This window comes from Condylura cristata, unplaced genomic scaffold, assembly GCF_000260355.1.
Source record: "Condylura cristata isolate star-nosed mole 26May11 unplaced genomic scaffold, ConCri1.0 scaffold00009, whole genome shotgun sequence".
Taxonomy (NCBI): domain Eukaryota; kingdom Metazoa; phylum Chordata; class Mammalia; order Eulipotyphla; family Talpidae; genus Condylura; species Condylura cristata.
Window position 1 is genome coordinate 32,105,962 of NW_004567110.1, and position 23,566 is coordinate 32,129,527.

Here is a 23,566-nt window from a genome sequence, read left to right on the forward strand (position 1 = left end):
GCAGATAAATGCGTCGCCTTCCTCGAGAGTGAGCGAGGGCGTGAGAGGCAGACGCAGACGCCGCCTGTGACAGTGGCAATTCCCTGCGCCCCACATCACATTTGTCTGCCTCAGCAGCAACAACAGAAAAGCGGAGGGAGGGAGGGCGGGAGGCGGGCGGAGGGGAGCGCCGCTCCGCAAGTCTTGGGTTCTGCGTGAAGACTGCGTTTGGCTGGCGTCCCCGACCCCGGGCTTTTTGCAGCGCAGCTCGCGGTGTGCAGCGCCAGGCGGCCGCAGGCGCTCCGCGGCGCGACTCCGCGGCCTCGTGGTGAGCGCGCGTGGGCGAGTGGCCGCGGACACTCTGGCCTCGCGGGGGAAGCCGCGCCTAGCCCTCGCCTCCTCGCCCCGTGGGCCGGCCGAGAGGACGGGAAGTTTTATTTGCAGCTCGGAGCCGGTGGCGGATGGTGGGACTCTCCGGCCCTGTGCAATGTAAGTGCCCGCGAGAGGGCTGTACCGGCGGGCGGGCTGCGGGGACGGGCCCCTGGCTGTTACTGTTAATTACTGTTCTGATGACCGTCACCAGCAATTGGATTATTTGGCCGAGAGTCTCCAGGCTATACTCGTCGCTCTACTAGGGCAGGCGTGCGCACCAAGGCTGAGAGGTGACGCTAGTCTGCGATGACACTGAACTTCACGGGGCAGCCGAGGATGCATTTTGTACTCTTAGATTCTCCTCACTGTCTATTTTACTGTAATTGCCTTTCTCTTTCTATTACCACGGTATGTGAGCAGGGAGTTGCTGCGTCCCCTACTCCCGTCCCCCGAAAATTGGTCAAGGTGCCCACGGTGCATTTGGCAGGTGGCCCTGAACCCACATCTTGGGGGTTTTGAACGGGAAGGGAAAGACTCGTTTCGGTGGTGGGAAACTTAGTTCTAGGAGTAGGAGAGGCGGGATCGTAACTTTGACACCCGGCTGCGACTAGGGTCGGGGGATTCTCAGCGACACCCGGGTGTTCTGCGCCCACCTGCCAACTTTCCTTTTTGTTACTCCTGGAAGACTGGGGGTGCTCCTGTGGGAGGACGCCAGGCGGCGGACGGCAGTCCGGGAGCGCCAGTAGGTGTTTGGCGACCCCGGCCTCTCTCGTCCGGGGTCGGTACCGGGCGTCACCCCCCGGGGTCTGGAGGACCAAAACGTTGCTATCCGGATCTCCGCGCTCTCAAGGCGCTGCCGCTCGGCCCTCTGGATCTTAGCTTTGCAGCCCGGACTTGATAACCTGCCTCTTCCGAACCGGGAGCAGAGCTCTGACCTCTGCAGCTCCCGCCCGGCCGAGCCCAGATGTACCCCAGAACTGGAACATTGCCCCGGGAATTCCTTTCGTTTCCCAGAAACGGGTCTGGTGAAGCCCCAGGGTTGGTGGAGTGGCGCTCGGGGTCCCGCCGCCCGGCGGCTCTCTGCGAACCTGAGAGGATTGGGTGGGAGCATCCAGATCTCTCTCCGCTAGCGGATCTTTAGTTGACGGTGATTCCTTAAGCAAAAACGGTTATGCTGGCACAAGGCGCTAATATCTTTATTATTATTATTTTGTTTTTGGTTAGGGCCGTCAACCCTCGGAAAAGTTTGAGTACAGTGATTCCGGGAAGTAGGATGGGAACCAAGACTGTTACTAAAAATAGCCGCCTCCTCCCCTCTCCACCCCCTCCTGGCCTTTCTGTTGGAGGATTTGGCTGGGTAACCCTGCAGCCCTATGTCTCCTTATTCCTTGCAAAGCAAAGTGGAGAGATCTTTTGAGCATAGATTTCCTTCAAAATTGGGCACCTCAAATCCAAACGTGTCCCAGCCTCGCGGCTGCTGCTTGAAAAACCCTGCAGGATGTCGCCTGCATAAATAACTACTATTCAGCGTGGGGTAGGTCCCGCAGACCGTTCACGGAGGCCAGGGGGGAGGGAGTGAAGGCCGTGGGAGCTGGAGAAGCCACTCCAGACCAACTTCATGTGGTTAATGTAACTCTCAGCTCCCTTGAATTTTTAACTTGGCTTGCCTTAATGAATCTGCCCAGAGCCTGTATATAAATGGCTGTCCACAGCTGCTACAAATTGATTTATCCCCTGATAAAGGTCGAGTTGCTGACCAAAGCATTTTCTTCTACCTTCTGTGTGAACTGAAATCTGTTTTACAGGGTTTTCCCTTCCTAGTCTCCTTTTAAACATCTGTACCATTTTTAAGCGCTCTCAGTGGCTTTCATTATCACACCCCCCTCCCTTTGCATAGATCAGGAGTGGAACTGGGTCTGTGCCCAGTGAGTCCACACTCATTGAATACAAATTGACTAGCTTCTCTGTGATAAACGGTTTGTTAGTATTGGGGGCCTCCTTTTAGTTTATTGCAGCACTTGGCTTTGACCATGTGTGCGTTCTGTTGTGCCCAATTTCCCCTGTCACACAGTTCCTTAGAAAAGGTCAACAGACACCACTGTGTCTTAAGCCATCATAGCTCCAACCTGGGTATTTATGTCAGCATTGATGTGTACAAACAGAAACAAATTAGCATTCTGTGGATTTTCTCCAATATTAATCCTTAAAGTCTAATTTAGTTTTATTATTATGGTGGCTGTCAGATAATAGACAGGACTATTTGATTTCCTTTCTTTTTACTGTTAGTTTTTTTTTTTTAAATGGAGCTATGACAGCATTTATCAGGGAGTCTTAGTTTGATCCAACCTCTTTTTTTTCAGCCAGGATGATGTTGCAGAAGATGAAATCTATCATTTCTTTATTTGTGCTATATGTAGCATTTGCTATTTCTTCAGTTTATTCTTTCAAAAGATACAAAATTTTAACAAAATAGCTAAGTAATCAGGCTTATTTGTACTTAACTGAATTTATCTAAGATTATACTAAATGAAAAGAAGTCTTGGTTTAGATATAAATTTATTGTGAACCATTCAGACAGTGGTCTCTTTCTTTGAAAAGCTAAATATTGAGTGAGAGAATTTGAGTATATAGTTTTTCCAGAGTCCAGGTCAGAGTTAAAAGAAAAAAAGTGAAGAAAAGGGTCTAATTTTTAAAAAAAATATTTGAACAACTTACAGACCAGCATTCTTTGAACTGATATTTTCCTTGTTAGATGTAGTCTATGACCTAAGAATAATTTGATTTTTGAAATGAGCCTTAGATTTGAAGGCTTCTAATTTGAAGAATCCTATTTGTAATGTAATGCTAAGTATACTATGAAATTGCAAGTTGCATGGAAAGAGCAGGAGAGTTGTGTTGCTGTGATAAACTGCAGCTTTTAAATCATTTTACAAATTACCCTTTCTGAGAGAAGCACAATATTGATTTTGATGATGAGCCCTCTTTCCATTGACGGTGTTCATCTAAATATTTGCTGAAAAAAGTGCACTTCATAAACTGCAAAGAAGTACACAAATATAAGATGCATTATCATTTATTTTATTGTAAAATAAAGCTTAACCAACCCCTCCCTTCCTCCCTTTTTTTTAAACACTGAAAAGGGATCACAAGAAAGAAATGCTTCCAATAGGAATGCTGGTCAGTGGTTGTCAGTCTAGGACATTCTTCACTGTCAAATCCTGTTTCTCACTTCTTTGATATGAACATCAGCTGACAGGCACTGAATGCAAAGCCTTCTTCATTGAGGTTTTATGCAGGCAACATAGCCCTTCATAGCAAAGCAGTCTGAAAAATTGGCACCTGCAAGATTTGCATGTGAAAAAAATGAGACAGTTGCATTTTACTGGAGTTTATTACTGTAAGTTATGTAAGTTCAGTGAGAAAAGCTATTTGTTGCTGTTTGGGCATTTCAAAGTTCTTTGTTTTATGAACACCTTATTCATCATTTAGTGTTCCTTAGATTTTATTGATAGCAGAAACTGAGGGAAGTGATCTCTGGTTTTATAGAAGTTATATATTTTGGAATGAAATTATTTTTAACCCTATGCTTACAGGGAACACTTAGGTTCATAGTTAATTTTTAAAATGTGTCTTAAAAGATGTACAACTTTAGGAATGATTTATCAGAAGTTATAAAGACACAAAATTAGGTTAATATGATATCCTTGGAAAAAATTGGATCTTAACGAGTTAAATACTTCAATAACTAAAATCTATAAGAAAAAAAATGAAAGCTTTCATGCTTTTATACTTCAGGAAAAATGCTTCTCACTTTTCTTGTTAAATTTTGTCTGTCATCTATGTACCTTGTTAACACATAATTTTTGACCTTTTTGTGCAAAATAACCAACAAATATTAAACCAACAAGAACATCTTTGTGAACATGAGATTATTACCCATCAGTGGGAACATGTTACCCAGAAAGTTATTTATTATCACCTAAAGAGACACCTTCCAATTTCACTTTTTTTTAACCACCATTAATATAAGAGTTCCTAAATAATGTTTAAAAAGCAGTGAACATTTTATTAAAGCAAACATTAGTTCAGTTTAATGGAGGTAATTGTAAATGATAAGACAGAGCAGGTTATCTCTGTGTTGTTTAAACAGAAGGAGCTACTTTGCGCCATTTCCAGTAGCCATCTGTAGAAGAGAAGGGTTTGCACCTGTCTGTCCACACTAATTATAGATTAGGGCCAAAGAAATGAAATTTGAGGAGGTTTTCAGCTAATGAAATCCATACTGATTTTATTGTAAATGTGTTTTAGGTAAAGAGAGTGATGGTTGAGTTATGAGTGAATAAATCGCTATGTAGCAGCTAAGCACTAGGTGTTGAAGCATAATTCTGCATTAACCTTTGATATTAAAAAAAAAGACAAACAACTTAGACATGGATGCTAGCCTTTGTTTGGCATTCTTAGCTACAATTTAGTGAGCAGCAGTGAGAGTTCAGTGTGCAATTTTAAAATATGCCGTAAAGCAGTTTACATATTAAAAATATTCTTATATTTTTAAATGCAGATGAAGTAGGAGGTAGTTTTAACTTATTCAGTGAAACATTAGAAAATTAGAAAGCCTTTCCTTTTTTTCTGCATTTCAGTTTCACATACATGAGAAATTAAAGCAAAATGAGTGAGGAATGCATTCTACAATGAAAGGTCACATGAATGTCTACCACATCTGTTTATAGTAATTATGAACATAATTAACATAAGAATTACAAATGAAATAATGACAAGCTGAGCAATGAGATATCATGCTATAATGGTCATATGTTGGAATTCTCACATTATAGTACACTAGAATTCACATACTCAAAGAAAGAAAATGCTAGATTTTTATCTGAATTAATGCTTCAAAACTTATCTGCCTGGGGCAGATGGACTTCTTGCTTTTATAGGAAGGTAACCTATTATTAAGAAAAGAACTAGTTGAAATTAAGATTTTCAGTCTCTTCTGTGGACTTTAAGACAGCTGTGATTATAGAAAACCACTTTCTGTTGTGCACTTAAGATGTGATTATATTTCTCGATTATTATATAGCCTTTTTGTTCCCCAAGATTGAAAGCTTTGCAGCAAAGTGTTTGGAAGAGAGACTTGGATTCTTCCCATTTGAGAATTGGTTGATCTTTTCTATAACTGAGCCAGAAGTCAACGAGCAAACAAGGTAGTAATAGAAATACGGGCCATTTATAAAATAAGAACATTGGCAGATTAACTTTGCTTGGTTTTCTTATATCCCTTAGTGTTTGGATGCTTTCTAAAGAAAAATGAAGCCTTTTCTGGGCTTGAAAGTAGTGTAGATTTTAAAACTAGTGTCTCTTTAGAGAGCATGTAGTGGAAAAATCACCGGGGGTTTGTAAATTGTATATATTTTTTCTTCCTAGAGTTGCTTTGGATTAATAAGTGTTTGCATGTAGTCCGTGCCCAAATTGAGCTAACTAAAATTCAATGATGAGGAAGGTACGTGTGGTTGTGTCTGGTTGTTCGGAACGCAGTTTTCCTTAACAGCCCATGTATGAGAACTAAAATGAAACTCCAGAAGCCTGTTATTGAATTTAAAACATGTAAGAATGAGATTTTTACCCATAGAGCTCGCTGGATTTTGTAATATATCCTGCCAAATAGTTTACATCTTACCTTTGTGCTCTTCTCCAACTATTGAATCTGGGCATTTCTTGAAGCTATATGGAGAAATAGTACCTTGTTGTCGTTTCAGTGATGCCACAAGGTTTTCCACATTATTGGATTATTGGGAGATTGTGACAGACCCCTTTTTATCTGACATTCATTGCATGACAAGATTTTTCACACATGTCCTTCCTCCACCTATGCCCAGCTTTTTTCACTTTGCCTTTTTTATCCAATTTCTCTTAATTCTTTTCTTGGAGTGGGAATGGAGTAGGGGGGAAGGGGAGGATCCACTGCACATAACACTTTTTGGGCTAAGAGATTTGGGGGATAGAGCTTGATTAAACAATGCCTCCTCATTTCTAAAAGGCTTCTTAAAAATGTGTCTTGCTCTTCCGTGGTTTTCTCTACACACTAGCTTTACTGTCCCCTCCCCCCACCCTGCTCCCCTCTTTATATTAAGACCCCATGAATAAACTATTCTATAACCCAGAGTTTCACTGCACCTGGGGTATAGTGTGCTTGCGGAACAATTATGTAGCTTAATGGCTACATCATTCTGAACTCAGAGCTTCTTAACCAGGCTTCAGTGACTTGAAACACAACACAACCAAATACTGCCTCTCCCCCAATCAAGTAACCTTTGCTGCATTATCTGCACTCCATTAAGGATCTGATCAGATGTTCTGATTGTCTGATGGGTGCATTTAAAAGTGAAAAGGGGCTCCCGTGAGACTACTCAGGTGTATCTCCCTCCTGACCCTGCTGGGGTGGAGGATGAACTCTGATCTGACGGCGGAGCATTAGCCTCTGCTTGTTCTCTGATTGATTCCTAGGCTTTGGGTGGGTGAAGAGCTGCAAGGCTGCTCAGGCCGAGATTGATTGTCTCAATTTCAAATTCCCACCTCCAAAATACTCTCAGATGAACCCCCTCCCCCAACACACAATTTCTGGAGGTGGAGCAGGTGTCTAAGAGTCACCTGTAGCTACCAATCACAAGTGGTCCTTATCACGGTGATGCCGGCCCCCGCCAGTCTTCTGCCGGGACATGCTTCAGCCCTGGGAATGGAGCTATTTCTGACCGCCTGTGTCTGTTTCTGGGTGTGGGGAAGGGGAGGGGGTGGCTTGGCATTGAGTACCAGAGGAGCACTAGAACTCCACTTGAGCTTGGCCTGCTAGGCTGTGGAGCTGCTGTGAGGACTCACTGGGTTCATTTTGCAAATTGTGCCTATTTGGATGGAGGTGAGGGGGTGAAAGTCTCATTGTTATGCTCTGCCAAAAGAGAGCTCTGGCCGGTCCTCTGACCTTGACAGAACCTCCCAAACGTCCTCAGTCTCGCCCTCGCCCGGGAGCTGGGAAATACAGTGTGCTAGTTCGGATTCCTCCCCTTTGCTTGGAGTAGGGGCAGATTTGGACCGCTTGCCCTGGCTGTCACCCTCAGCCAGCCTTGAGGTACCTCTCCCCATTTCCATCCCCATCCTGGGGCCTGAACTCCCACCCCCTCCATGCCTTTGGTTCTTTCCCTTCAGCTTGCGTGTCTTCTCTCCCCCCCCCCCCACTTTTCCTCCCTCTCCCGCTCTGTCTCACACGCACCCTCTGTTTATTTTCCTGCCTCCATCTGGGCCCTGCTGATATTGTAATCACCCTGATGCACGTTGGCTTCTCTCCTCTCCCTCCTGCGCTCACACACTCACTCACACACAATGTGCCATCCTGACAAGCCTTTTACTTCTGATAAGCTCCGATGTGTGTTTAATGAATACAAAGCCGCGGTCTGGGTGCCGCCTCGGCTGCGGCCGGCTCTCCTGCGCTGCTTTGCCAGAAGGTAATCTCCGTGAACCGGGAGGGGAGGGGAGGGGAAGGGAGGGGAAACGAGCAGAGAGGAAGGAGGGGTGGGAAGGAGCGGGGGTGGGGGGGGCGCGGGGAGGCTGCCTTTCTCTCTCCCGCTCTCCCTTTCCAAATGATTCAGAAGTCGATAAGACCAGGAGAAGTGAAGATGTAACATGTTATCTGTCGCTCCTCTTAGCTGGCGGAGAGAATTTACATTTAAAGATTAGCAGAGGGAGAAAGAGAAATCTGCCTTTTGTTGTGTGGGGTGAGGAGGAGGCATCAGTCCCGGCCTGGCCGCTATCTCCCATCACCTCTGCTATCCAGACAGGACTCACTGAGGTGAGATTACTGGAGGGCCTTATCTTTAATTGGGTTTAGTTTTGCCAGTCTGAATAGGTTTAAAGAGACTCGATAAAGGGGGAACAATGGATTATTTATTGACTGGACGTTGAAGCCTCTAGATGAAGAGGGAAGAGAAAAAGCTGCTGAACAACTTGATTAGTTCGTTTTTATTTTAAGGTGAGATTGCCTCCCTTCTGGTGGAAAGAAGGGCTGTAGAACTTACGTGAATTGAGAATGACTTACATGACTTACGTGTCTTGATTTCCTCTTCCCACCCCTGCCCTTCTCAGCATCGCCTCGGGTATTTGAACAGGAGTTTTAATTTCCACTTCTGTTTAAGATTGATAAACTGAGCAAAAAGGTTAGAGGGCTTTTTGAATTGATCATTCATGTTTGGTTTGGTATGACTTGTTTGGAATGGGTGATGCATCGAGGCTAACAGTGGTACTTGGATGAGTGAGAAAGCAAATGAAGCCCACTTTTACTGTGGAATCAGTTGATTTTATAGCATGGTCTCAGCGAGGTCTAGAGAAAAAAAAAAGAATCAGATCAAGTAGGTCGTTTTGTATTTTGGATTTGAACCATGGGCCTTTTTCCTTGGAGTTGGTTTAAAAAAAAAGAGAAAATGTTTTATTGACTCATGAATGTATTTTAAAAATTACAGTATCAACTTTGCAATATTCTTAGAATGGGAAAAAGTAAAAAAAAAAAAGTCTTTGCCTCCTACTCATTGTCTAGGTAGGTGTTTTTATAGATAAATATGATCCAGTAACTAAAAGCCTAATTAAAATTTGTTTAAAGCCAGGGGGGCCTGTTTCCTTGTTGACAGCGGCAGATCGAGATCGATTGGGTAAGACAATAGAGTCCCATTATTTCACTTCCATTGACTGAACATATTGACATTTCAGGTTTGCCTTTGCCTCAGTGAGCATGATGAAACACTGAAATTCACAGACCAACTGGTCAGAGTGGCACATATATTACTGTATGTCATTTCTGCCTTTATGTTACCATATCACTCAGACAGAATGGGGATGGACAGCCTGGAATCTTTCAGAAGGGGTATAGTGCTCTTTGGGCTAAGAAACTGACAGTGAGCATGTCTTAGAAGCGTCTTTAATTTTACCCTGAATTGGGTATCACACAGAAATCTATGAAGTACTTTAATTTAAAAATCTAGAAACAGCTCAGCTACCTTTCTTGGATATTTTACACATGAGAAGACCCATTTTCAAGATGTACCTTTTCCTTCCCTGGAGGTATTTACAGTGAGTTGTTGGTCAGACCATTTAGATGTTTACCAGCTTGTGTTTGGGTGACATCTGTTTCTTCCCAGTCTGGGGTAGCAAACATCCAAGCACCTGCTAAATCTATATCTGATAAAAGAATATGTAAAGCCCCTTCAAAAATAGGGCCTGACTTTGACTTTTTGTTTCCTGTTTTCTTTTGGCCGGTGGAATCCAAAAATGGAGCATAGATCTTTTCGTCCATGGTCATGTGTAGTCTGTAGTATATCTGCATGTGTATTCTGTTCTTTTTAAAACATGTGTATTCTAAACAGTTGCAGAAAAATACTAAGTGCTCATTGTCTTAATCTGCACTTTAACATATTTTGTATATAGACTTTGCACAATAAAACTAAGTGTTAGGCAATATGGGATAAAAGAAATTTGAATCATACCAAAAGTGGCTAGAGGGGGAAAAAACCCTGGGACTTGGCATTTAAAAAAAAAAAAGTTTAATGAAAATATTAAAACTATTATGAATATGCCTTAGCATAACACAGCAATTGTTGCCACCAAGTAGGCAACTGATGCCCTTTACAGCATTTAGAACAAAACTAGTTCTTTATACCATTTTCATGAAAATGTTAGGTTTCTATTTGATCAGCAGGTGCTGTTGAGATGAAAGCCATGTGTAAATTTTCAGTAGGCCAAAAGTGTCAATTCAGAAAAGGAAAGTGATAAGAGAAAATGCAATCAGTTTTCCTGTTTTCAATTTGTGCAGGATTTGAAGAGCTGTTTTGTTAAACTGCTACATCTGCTCCAATATGAATATTGAACTACTTCCACTAAAAATAACAACCTATAATTTGGAAGCTACTGCAGTCTTTTGTTAATGTGAGTGGGTTATTTAAAAACAAAAAAACAAAAAAATAAAAAAAATAAAAGACAATTTTCTATTCTGACAATCTCTCGCCTAATGTGCATTTTCATTTGTTGGCATTTTTATCCTCAGCAGATAAATGGTATTATGCAATTAGGACCTCATCTTGTTTGACTATGAAAGAGGTTTCCATAGGTGAAAATCCTGGTAATATAAAAAGGGTTCACACAAAACAAAATTTATTTTAAAATAACCTGTATAAATATAGTTATTTAAAATGAGACAGTTATTCCTTACATTCTCTAATACTACAATTTTTAACTGACTGCTGACTATTATAACCAAGTTAACACTGTTGCACTGCATACTGAGCATTCTATGATTTATTTCACCCTTAATATACCTGCAAATGTAAGTTTAAACTAATCAGGGATATTTTACCTAACAGGGCTTTCAGAATAATTTTTTTCATGCTTAAATAAAATGATTAAATTATGCTTGAGTGCCTGCGTACAAAAGCTTTAGCTTCTATAGTACTGCTAATCAAATAAGTTTTATGGACAGGGAAAGCTCCACATTAGAGAAAAATTGGATGCATTTTACTAGTGACATTTCTAGAAAAGATGTGTTCTTTTTAAATTATCCAGTATTAATTAAAAGAAAACTCTAACATGTCTTAAATAGTCATAATAAAAATGTTTCATCCCTCTAATAAGAAAATGAGTGGCAATGTTTTCTAGGTAAAGCTGGGCTTAGAAAATTAAGGTGGAAGGAGGAAGACTGATGAAATTTGGATAAGGTTCAATATTGACTTTATCCACAGTTGCAGTTGGGTTGACTTGTGGCTATAGTCATTTGTCCAGGGTGAGACATGGTCACTGCTTAGGCTGTTGTAGCTGTGGCTTTGCACTTGGATTTCTAGACAAACCCAGAGTATCTCCAGGATGGATAAAAGGGAAGATAGACATGAGGACCCCGTGACATGCTTACTTAATATCAGCAAATGCTACTTAAAAAAAGTGGTCTGAAGAACAGAGTTGGATGTGTGTGCTTGTGGTTGCAAGCATGTAACCTACCAAAGAAGAATGCTTTTAAGGAATGTAATTTCCAACATGAAGCCAAATTGTGGCATGTTGTGCTGGCATATCTTTCAGAGACTTGGGCAACCATGTGGGTATATTCCCTGGTACAGAGCCCCCGGCATTTTGCCACTCTCGAGCAATGTTGCTGAATCACAGATCAGTGTAAGAAAGTTTATTTCACATACATAGTCTCATCACTTGGTATGTGCTCTTCTAGTGGGTTATTTTGTGCTAAGCTACATTCAGTGTTGAAGCCTTGTATGGCAGCAACAGCAGAAAGCTGCTTGTAAGTTTTTTAAATTGTGCCTGCTTTATGAAGTGATGTCTGTGTAAACCCTTGTATCAGAACCACTCAATGCCCGTTGGTTGAGGGTTAAAATGCAAGAGGACCCCCCTTACGTTTGACAGTTTAAAACCAATACTGTCAGTAACCACTAATGTTCAGTGGCTATAGACATATTTAAAATCCGCATTTGGTAGTGTTAGTGGAGATGACTTGTGTAATGTAACTTACAAGGGAATAAAGCAAGCATTTGTTTTTGTAAGTTTTATATTGGTAAAGGTCTCTGCAGGCAAATCAGTATTTGGGTGAATAGGGCCTTTAGAATAAGATCTTGTTAAATGCGGAGGACACAAAATGTACCATTGTCCAATGATTTCAGCACCTTTAAGTGTCTTAGAAAAGAAGATTGACTAGATTCATTATACTCTTTTAACACCTGGGACAGAAACCACTTTTGAGTGTGCTCTGGGCTTTCAAGGGCTGCCACCTAGTTGTTGGTCTTGGGAGAGAGAAGAGGAGTTGACAAATATTAGGGCCCCGCTGTGATCCTGACATTAACCTTCCCATGTACAGTCATCACTGATTTTAAGTAAATGACTCTCTAGCATTCCACTTCATTTCAAAAATTTTTGACTCTGCTCTTTTCCCCCAGTTTAGAAAACTTAGATTTCCTGTGTTCCCAAAATTATTTACTGGCTTTGTTCCCAAGTCCTAATAATTAAAATGTTATTCTTGCTATACCTGGTTTAATATTCTCCTTGGGGTCTGTGATTACATATCCTTTGCCCCCAAACCAGGAATCAGATTTGGCCACTGACTGACAGATATCCTTAGTTACACCCAAATGTATGCCAGTCCTTGAGCATCTAATCCAGGCTTCTCCATCACTAAATTCTATTCCCTTGTCAGAGTACCAGCTTTCTGTGGCCCTGAGGAGCCAATCTGGTTCCTTTGTTGATCTTATCCAGCCTCTGGTGCTGTCTTGCCCAGTGTGTCCCTCCAACTTGGTTTGGTCCCACTATCTTTTGATTCTCCAGGCAGCCAGGCCCAACCTCCTGTCATTTCTTTTTCTTTCTTCCCCACCCTGCTAGATTTGTTTTACTCATTTATGCCTTACAAGAACTGGGGTATACACCAGAGGGTAGGGGCTTGAGAGGACTCACCAGAAACTGAGTGAGAGCAGAAGAGACAGCTCTACTGAAATACCCTGTTGAGGGGAGCAGCAGGAGAGTCAGGAGAGGTCTGCTGGCTGGGATTGAACTCATGTTTCAGTGGCTAGAAATCACTTGATAGTAATGAGACTTTAACCCCTGCACTCCCAAGGAGGCCCTCCTGTCTGTTTCTTAAGAGAAGGCCTCTGCACCTTTGTGAGTTTGTAGCTTGCTTGTGTAGTGTAAAGGACCCTCTGTATCCTCAAAAGAAGGGTCTGGTGAGTGTGTCTTTGCTCTGACTTATTAACAATTTGGGGTTCCCTTTCTAGTTCACTTGCTGGGTGACCTGGTACCTTCCAGCCCTAAGGCAAATTTTGTAGGAGTGGAATAAAAGGGCAGACTCAGTGAACCATTTGATCTTTAGGTTTCCCAACTTTCATGTTACAAGTCTCTGGACACCTTTGGGATTTTCCCATGATTAGAAGAATGGGGGGAAAAATGGAATTTTTTCATTCAAGTAGGTGGACTGTACTAATATGGGACATGGAATTAGAGTGTCCATGACCTCACCATTATTTTTCCATTGTATAGAAGTGGCACTGGGAAGAGGCATTTCCCCCCACCCTGTCCCCATAACCAGACATGTTGGACCTTAGAGGATTGTCTGAAATTTACGTTGTTATTTTTTAAAAAAGGTTCAGGGCCCTCTTGGGTGGCACAGTGGGTTAGGACATAGCACTGCAAGTGAGCCCACAGCTGGTTTAGTGTGAGTTCCATCCCTGCCCCAGGAGGTGACCACATGGCATGGCAGACCTCTCCTCACCTGCCCGCTGCTCCCCTCAGCAGTGTACTTTGTAAATCTGCCTGTTCTGCTCCCCACTCTATCTCTGATGAAGCCTCTCACCACCCCTGCACCTCTGGCTTGTACCCCAGTTCTGTATGCATAAACAAGTAAATCTTTTAAAAAAAAAGTTTTTTATTTTTTATTTATCTATGCATATAAGAACAGGGGTGTTGGCCAGAGGTCATGGGGGATTCACTAGAGAGAAAGAGGGGAACAAAATAGGCAGATCTACTGAAATACACTGCTGGAGGGGAGCAGTGGGTGAGACATGAGAGGTGTGCTGCACCATGTGTTTAGCTGGCTGGGATCAAACTGATAGGGCAGTGGCTGCTGGTAGCTTCATAGTGCTGTGACTTAACCCCTACACCACAAGGGAGTCCCCATTTCTCTCTTTTTCAAAGGTGCAAGATGGAGGGTAGAGTCGGTCTAGACTCTTGAGAAGCAGCTGAAGATGCTTGGTTTTGCTCAAGGGAAATAACTGATCACTTCCCCTTATTAGTTACTGTAGAAAATAAACTCGGTGTTTGGGGACAGGAGTGAGGTGGCCCTAGATACTCAAGCATGAGGGTGGTTCGTTGGTTGTGGACCAGGCTCAAGTTCTGGACCTCAGTTGCTCAAGATATTTAGAAAATTACTTCTTAAAATCATTCTTGATGAGAACCCGATAAGTGATAGCTTATATAAATGAATAGGGGCGTACAATCATTTGGCCAGGCTCCTAAGAGATTGAACAGTTGTTCTATTGCATTTTCTGAAGAAGCAGTCTGCTGTCACTTCTAGCAAAAGCTTAAACTCCAATTATTAGCAATTACACTTTTGTACACTTTAGTTTGTAAAAATTACAGCCACTATTAAAAATTTGATTCTAATTTGTCAAATTGTTAATAATGAATGTGGAGTGGATTTCTTCCAAACTTAGGAATACATACATTCTGATGTGGTCAAGGTGAGCACTTGGTCATCAAAGATACCGGTGAAAACTTCTGTTTATTAGGGATACCTGATTGGCAGGACTTGGAAGTTAAGGTCATTTCCTTCTGTCATTAGAAATGGAAGCTACAATAATGACTTTTGCATTGTAGGTTGTAGAAAATGCTTGCAATGGGAGATCAAATAGAAGTTCTTTCCTACGAAGTAGATTATATTCAGATTATGTGCATAGCGACCCGAGTTGGTACTTAACTTGACTCACTGAATATTACATTGTAGAAGTAACAGAGGAAGTATTATCAGAGATGTAATGGCTGGTTGACTAAAAAACCTCTAGAACTCAGTGGCCACTAATAACATGAAATGAAGCAAAATATGATAGGGCAGTGAGTGAGCTAGATGTGACCAAGTCTATATAACACTGGGAGAGAAATGAGCGCTGAGGTGCTGTTGTGGCGTGTTTGGGAAGTCCCATCTGCTGGACCTTGGGAACTGCACCTGGTGGCATTCAGATAAGCGAGGAGAGGAATTAGGAATGTAGATTGCGAATGGTACCTGCAGATGCTGGCGCGGAGTTGTGGTGCCAGGGTGCTAACCCAGCAGCACTGCAGAGAACATTTCACACGCACATCCGACTTGATGAGGAATATCAGAAATTGGGAAGCCATCCCCCTGTGGACGTGAGCATCGTGCAATTTGTGTCTTAAATACAAAGTCTTTGAAGTTGGTTGGTCCAGTTGGTTAAATCTAGATATATTGTACATACTCCTCTCCCTAACCTCAAGATATAGGAAGATGGGAGCTATAAGCTAGGTCATGAAAGACTGCTAGTTTATTTTCTGTGTCTATGCATATGTTATGTACACAGTGATGAGCAAACACAGCTGGGAAGAACAGCAGACGATATTGGGACTGGAACTGTGGTGTTTATCAGACTGACACAGTAATCCTTCTTTCCTGTGAAAGTGTTCTTTTTAAGTGACTGTTAGGATTCTGCAACTTTTATTATGTGTCAGACAAGTATTCAGTACCCAACCCCTCTACCTACCTGTCACACTTCATTCTCTCTGGCCAGATTTATTTAGAATCAAGATACACATTTGACCTCTCATGGGAAACAAATGTGAACAATGGATTCTTATTTTGTTCAAATTAGGGTAGGCAGGCCAGTTGAGATCAAAATGCAAAATAAATAGGATCAGCCTCCATTAACTTGCCCAAGTCAAGTTTTGGTTTGGCTGGAGGGAGTGGGGATAAAATATCAGAGGAAAGTATTAGTGAAGAGCAGTAGAATGAGTGGGAACTTGTTCACCTAATTGGAATTTTGTTGTAAGACATGCTCTTTAGGGAGTGCCAACTTTTAGAGTATATGGAAGAAAATGAAAATTTTTCCTCCTGGTTGTAAGTCTGAAATAAATTAATGTCCCTATGCGTACAGCTGTGTGGAACCAGTCAAGTCTCAGTTTCCACTACTTGATCAACCTACTTGATATAAGAGCTACAAAAAATGATGGGGCTTGACTACTTACCAATTAAATGGTAGAATAAATGAGATTTCAGTGGTTGGAGTGGATTAAAATTTCAAATTGTCTTGACAGCATTTATCAAGGGAAGTGAATATAGTTATGAAGTAGAAATGGGGGGCAAGCGGAAGCCACGTGTGGGAAAATTGCTGCAGGGTGGTCTGGGTGAAGGTGGAGAGTGAATAAATGAACACATGTGCATATAGAAAACAAAAAGACCCTTGATTGATTGTTGGGAATTTAGGGGAAAGATTGTAAATGTTCACTGCTAGCAAACATTTTGATTTAAGCTTTGCTTTTCTGAATAAACTAAAAGTTATTCCAAACTGTCCTATGGAACTAACTCCTTGGGGTCGGGGATGGTGGTGACTCAGCTTGGGTTCAGCCCTTTCATTAATCCCCTTAGCACAGAAGAAGCAGAAAAGTCCCACTTTTGCAGCAAATTGCTTTATATATTAGATTTTCTAGTTGGATTGCTTTTGAACAAAGGATACCCTCATAAAATAGATCTTAATAAAACCAAAGTGAAAACAAGAAAACCGTGGCAGGCAAAGGGAAATGATGGACCAGTTGAAGTAGTGTTTCTGAAGAGCTGGTCTCTTTGTGATGGGCCTGTAGACTGAAGAGCAAAAGGGGCTGGAGGTCGAAGCCAGGTAGGAAGTTTGCTGCAGCAGTTTTCATTTTAGATAATATAGAGGGGTGACCAGGATCAGGTTTGTGAAACCAGAGGAAGAGGCCAATACAAGCAATATTGCACTGGAAAAAAAGTTACCTGTTTTATTCACTGTGAAGCTAGGGACCTTAGCTTGAGGCTAGGGTGGGTAGATCTGTATTCACTTCTAGGAGAATGTGATCTACTATCTTTTCTGCCAGGAAGTTGACTGTAGTAGTGAAGAACCCTGACTCCCAATTGCTTTACTGCTTGAATCTCCTGCTCCCCCTCTTCATCTGGAAAAAATCCTCGTCTAAATAATCCATGCCCCTTATGAGAGATCATGAGGGTTACATGAGGTGATATGTGAAGCATAACTTCAGTAAAGCCTTGCTTATTCTTGGCATCAGACTTGAGCAGTCTGGAATTGTCCTCTACTCTCCTTCAGAAACCATTGTAGGATCTTCTCTCTCTGGCTATTCCTTTTCAGTCACCCTTATTCAGCAAATACTTACTGAAGAATCTGGCCCTGCTTGACCACTGGGCATATAGAGATGGTTAAGATGGACAGTGCCTCTGATTTACTAGCTCTTACTTTTTATCATCCTTATTTTTGCTAGCCCCTTTCACCTCAGCCTTACTTGAGATCTTTCATGCTGGGAACCTGAGCCCAGTCTTTTATCTCCTCCCTCTTAAAAAACTACTTTCGGAAGTTTTCAACACAAAGGTAGAATTTACCACATTCATCTTTTTGCTACTGTTATTGTGATTCCGTCTGTTTTGTAAGCTTCTTGAAGGTTGGAGTCTGGAACAGTTGTGGGTTCTTTCTGTGCTTTCTTAAATATTGGTTGACAGCTCATGCCTTCAACTGGTTACTTACTTAATATTGCCCTAAACTATTTCATTGCTACTCCCAAAGTGAAATCTTTGGTTTCAGCATCATATTTTTTCATTTCCAATATCTCTTGCATCTTGGTCCATTTCATTTTGTTTTCTTGTTATACAATTTATTGTTCCCACATTTTGACTTACAAAATATAGAAAAAACAACAACAAAACTGGCCCCTTTGCACAGGTTTCACTTTAGACAGACTGAAGTGGTCAAGACACTTGCATATTCATAATTTCCTGTCATTATTTTTTTATTCTGAAATTCATAGATAGGCTTTTTGTCAAGGATGCACTTCCTGAAATCAGAGCAAGCATGTGCGTATGGACATACTTATGAGATGGACCTGTCCCTTTGATCAGGAGCCCAGCCAGGGTGGAAGCCATTTGAGTGGCTCCCAGCTTTTCCTCAACACCTACCTGCAGGTTTTCCCTTAGTTGCCGGGGGTGCTGTGCCCTCCTTTGGAGCTCAGGTCTATTTTTTTGGCAGTTCCTCAGGCTGAGCATTTCCCCTTCCAGTACCATTCCTCTCTCTCCCTGCAGCACCCCCAACTAAGGCTTGTCTTCTCTGACATAGTGTGGGCCTCCGGCTGCTCTGCTGTGTGAAGATTTCTAGCCAGCTAGGGATGGCACTGAAGCATATGGCAGGTCTAGCTCACCCAAGAATGAATAAGTGGGTGAAGTCTCACTGTTTGTCTCCCTATATAACGTTCATTTGAAGAGATGACTTCAGACTGGCAGCCTTCAATTCTTGAATGCACGGGGCTGACACTTATAGACAGATACTGGGAGGAGGTATATTGAATGCCTTCTTGGAATGAAAGCCACACATTGTCGTCTTTAGTACACACCTGGAAATAAATGAGCTCTTCTACAGGTTTCCTCATTTGTCTGAGCTCAATGGATGAGTGCTGGGGCAAGGTCTCAATCTAGATTGTCTTAGTGCCTGCTTTCTCTTTTCTAGGGCTCTCTACTGTTCTTTTGAAGTCTTGAAACCGTCCCCTACCTCGGATTTTTCTATATGAACAGGGTCAGCCACACAGACTGCAGGTGGTATTTATGTTAAAGTTAAAATAGACTATTATAAGACTTGGAAAAGTTACTATTTAGAATATAAAAAATACCACAGTTTACACATTTGGAGGTGGTGGGTGGAGATAAAAAGGAAAGATTGAGAAAAAGATCAGGTGATAAGGAGTAGCAGTGATCAAGCCATGTTTACAGCTGGACAATTGCAGATTTTTTTTTTTTAAGATGTTTGACCATCAACCATGAATGCAGATACTTTTAAACGTCCTGTTTTTCTTTTATGTAAAAGTTGCCAGCATGGAACAGATGCCTTTATTTGGAAAAATCAGTCTTTGGAAATAATTGGTTCTCTCTTCTCTTATCCCCTAGAGATGATCTCCCACAGATGAAATTAGATGTGAGGGGGGAAAAAAACAACTTTTAATAGCAAAACGTTAGTTTGTGGCATATTTTTCTTTGTCACTGCAAAATGTCTTAGGATCTGCAGCTTAATTCCACCTATCTTAATTTTGTTGAATGATCATAAATATTTTATGTGTATCACTAATAGTACAATAGTCACTTTCAGGAAGAAGAGAATATATATGTACTAGGTCATTTTTGGGTAGTGACCTAATGCATTTGTTTTATTGTCTTGAACCACAGTATTAAAACAGTAGCTATTGGCCCTCCCTGGTGGCTCAGTGGGTTAAAGCACAGCACAAAGAGGCTTAGGCCACTTCTGCATGCCCAGATCCCCACCTGCCCCGATCCCCACCTGCCCCGGAGGAGATCCACATGGCAGGGCAGACCTCTCCTGGCTTGCCCGCTGCTCCCCTCAGCAGTGTGCTTCGTCGATCTGCCTGTTCTGTACTCCTCTCTGTCTCGTGAATCCTCTCACCCTTCGCATCTCTGGCCTGTATCCCAGTTCTGTACGAATAAATAAATAAATCTTTAAAAAAAAAAAAAAACCCAAAAAACCGTAGCTATCACCTTTTACCTATCAAGTAAGGGAATGAAACCTGGAATAAAACTTACAGCAGTAGCACTGAACAAGGCACATTCTAAGTATTATTGCTTATCTTCATTGGACCTGGTCAGTTAGGTATTATTAGCCTGTTTGAGGTTCAAATCTGAAAATTTTCCTTTTCTTTAAAGATATGTTTATTTATTCATACAGAACTGGGGTATAGACCACAGGTACAGGGGTGGTGAGAGGATTCACCAGACAGAGTGGGGAAGGCAGATTGATGAAGTACACTGCTGAGGGGCGCAGTGGGCGGCAAGACAGGAGCAGTCTGCCACACAATGGGTCACCTCGGTGGGAATCGAACTTGACTGAAGCGGCTGTGGCTGGCTTGCAGTGCTGTGCTTTAACCCACTGCACCACCAGGGAGAGCCCAAATCTGAAACTTTTTCAATTAAGTGACTTGTTCAGGGTCAACTACCCAAGTATAAGTGGAGAATCTGTTCCTGCCCCTAACACCCATGCCGTGGACTGCTTAATAGGTCAGTGTACATAGGTGATAGCTACTTTAGGTGTTATATAACTTGAAAATAAAGTCACATCTACATCAGGTAATATTTAAGACCTTCCTACTATTTTAAATTGCCTGGTTTGTTACTTGTTCATTCTGGAGTGTTGATTTGACTAAAAATAAGTCATAGCTTGGTCATCTGACTTCTGCTTACTTCTTTAAAAAAAAAAAAGAGAGACTTATTTATTTATGCATATAAGAACGAGGGTATTAGCCAGTGATGGGATGAGCTGAGAGGCTTCAGCAGAGAGAGAATGGGGAGCAGAACAGGTGGATCTACTGAAATAACACTGCCAAGGGGAACAGCAGGCAAGAGAGCAGAGGGCTGCCAGGCCTTATGGGTCAGTTTCCTCACTGAATATTGAACTTATGCCCCAGCGGTGCTGAAACTTTAACTTTTGTACTGGGGGAGACCCCTGATTACTTTATCATTTAAATAAAATTTGAAGGATTTAAACATGCTTATCACAATAAGAGAAGTGCTTAAAGAACTGCTAGATTTGTTCAAATGTGTCATTTGTTCCTTTGTTTACTCAGCCCATATTGAGTGAACACCTGTGAGCCAGGCTCTGTCCCAAGCAGAGTAGATATGCAGAGTAGAATAAACATGGCCATGCAGTGACTCTAGTGTAATGAAATAGAGAATGAAGGCGTAATGAGAATAAGATGGGGGCTCTTTCCTATCACAGGAAGCTTACTTGGTGAACACAGTTGGGAGAGATAAGTCTATGCATAAAAACAGCTCAAGAGTATTTTACACCTTGAGAGCAGTAAGAACCTACACTGGAATTCCTAATCATGGTTCCTAATCTTACTACTCAGTGTGGGTGGGAGAGCTTGACCTCACAGCTCCCTGCCCTGGAGTGAGGTACAGTAAGTGGGGAAATGGGCTCAGGTGAACAATCTCCAGCAGGTAACTGTGCCCCAACCTGATATAGACCCTAAATGCTTTTACAATTTAATGAGGAGGAAATAATTATGAGCCCCTGGGGTAGTCAGGGAAAGGTGTGTGACACCAAGGGGATGAATTGTGTCTTTGTAACATTTCATTAGGTCAAAGTCAGTTGTCTCATTCTCTTTATCTGGGCTACTATGTGACCAAGCATGGAGGATTGAGTAATGAGCAAAACAGACCCCTGCTCTCCGAGAGCTCACAATGAAGGAGTAGAAGAGGGAGACAGATGAGAAAGACATTAAGGTTGTTCCACAGTATCTAAGTGAAGTGAAGACAATTAAAAGCAATGTTAGAACAACATTGTAGGGTGGGCGGTGTTGTTAGTGATGAGACTTTATTTTTGTTGGATGATAATATTATCTCTGAAGAGGTGACATGAGTAAAACTTGAGTGTTGAGAAAGGGCTGGCTGTGCAAGGAAATCAGTAGACAAAGCTGTAACGATGGGGTGGGGGTTTTCCAGTAAAGGGTTGACCTTGTAAGGGTATATTGGGGCTGAGGCTGAAAGGTGCATTTTTGTATCAGTCATGGGGGGGGGTCTTGAAGGTCAGAATTGGGCAAGAATAGGGGTGTATGTTTCTGCACATGTACTAGGGGATAAGTAGTGAGAGTGTTTAAGTGTATGCGGTGGAAACTTGTACATAGCTGGAATGGTGATGTTTAGTTCCCATGACCAGTGATGAGGGATACCCAACAATGCAATATTCTAATCATTTCCCGCAGAAAGCATAGTATAGTCCTAAAGTGTGAATTGCATATGGTACTTGACTGCCTGCTTCAAATAAGGGGGATAAGGGAGAATTGTCTGACAACTGAGATCATGGAGATGTTGGCTAAGGTAACCTACAGTCCAATGACAGGTAGTGACACGTACCTTATAAGGGTCGTGCTTTCTTAGCTTTGAAACAGCAAGTTCCTTTTGTGCAATTCCCCTTAGAATAAAGAGCTAATTGTATTTTGATTAATGCAAAGGAACAAGCCTTATGCTAGAAAATGTTTTCAATAACTAATAAAAGCTAGGTTTTGACTCAGCCCAGGTTGATAGATTAACAAAAAGCAATGTCTAAAGCATCCTTTTTTGGGAATAACTATTATTTACAAAAAGCGAAATTGCCCCAAATGTTGATACAGTTCTCTAGAAAAAGTGTTTGGGTAGTGAAGGGATTCCTGGCAGTGATTGAGCAACACAGTAATGGGGAACAGCACTTGATCTCTTTTGAGGTTGATTTTGATGTGTGTAGTCTTTACATCCTATTAAATTTTTGAAAGATAAACTGATACAAGAATGATTTGCAAAGGCCAGCAACTCTTCCTTTTAAGACCTTGGCTCAGTGTACACGTTGAGGGGATGGGGGAGGAAGATAAAAGCATTATAAATATGAGGTTAACTGAATTCAAATAGAAGGTTCTCTCAAGTTATTGCATTCCTTAGAAAATAAATACATTGCGCATATGGTTAAGATTGATCAAAAAAGTATTCTGTATGCCAGTGATTACATTCCCATCTGTGATTAAGGTTTTCTGTCTGCATCTGGTTTTCACATTATATTTCTGTAACAAGAATCCTTTATATAGCAGAGTTCACTTTCTGTATTTTCTATTAGCTACAGCTTGAACTACTGCACGGATCGCAGATTTACACATGTGGTTTTCATTACTTCATACCATTGAGAAAAAGTAATATTTGTTTGGGAATGTATGTTTTCCACAATTTCCATGGTAATACAACATGTTGAGCCTCTTTAATAACACTTGTAGGGCTACAAATTGTTTGAGGCATTTTACTTTTGGTGGAGTTTAGCTCTTAGATTTTCCTCAGTGTATGTTCTACTCATGAGGTTTTACAAATTTGAGGACTTTAGACCTGAACAAAGTAATTATTAAAGATAGAGACATTTTACTGTCATTTGTATGTGACACAGATTCTGGTATGGAATAATTATCACAAATAACTGGATGGATACTTTATAGTGCTCACAACTGGTGCTCAATATGAAGCGCAAACATAATACTCCAAAGCCATTATTTTGGAAAATCCATACATTAGTTCCTTTTGGATGTGTGTGTTGGGGAGGGGGGTGGAGGGCGCAAGGGGGATGGAGGCTTATTCTGTTTATTGTGATATAATGTTTCACATATAAAATAGTTAAGTGTATAAAACCCTCATGGGTAACTTGAGATTTTCATATTACTTGTTTGTATTTGTATGCTATGTTAACATTTAAGAATTTATGGACATATCCACTTAAAATATTTTGTAATGGCATTTTCCTGCCAACTTTTCTTCATTCACTTCAGAATACAATGATTAAAAGAGACATAGTGAAGATAAAAAAAAGTGAAGCAGTATATTCTCCATCGGGGATCATTTATAATTGAGAAAGTTATCTTTTAAGATAATTTAAGAAATTTA

At 41.5% G+C, this 23,566-nt stretch overlaps 1 protein-coding gene across 4 annotated transcripts in view; it reads left to right on the top strand.

The window, feature by feature from the left end:
• The first annotated feature begins 302 nt into the window (after nt 1-302).
• The window catches only part of RUNX1T1 (runt-related transcription factor 1; translocated to, 1 (cyclin D-related)), a 134,562-nt gene continuing 111,298 nt past the window's right edge, over nt 303-23,566 (top strand). The window contains exon 1 of one of the 4 annotated variants that reach the window (XM_012723028.1): nt 303-468. In XM_012723028.1, the coding sequence (XP_012578482.1) occupies nt 441-468 (28 nt within the window). In that variant the 5' untranslated portion in view covers nt 303-440. Of the gene's footprint in view, nt 469-7,711; nt 7,848-8,004; nt 8,192-23,566 lie in introns of those variants that run through there. The other 3 variants (XM_012723027.1, XM_012723030.1, XM_012723026.1) reach the window with 3 other exon arrangements.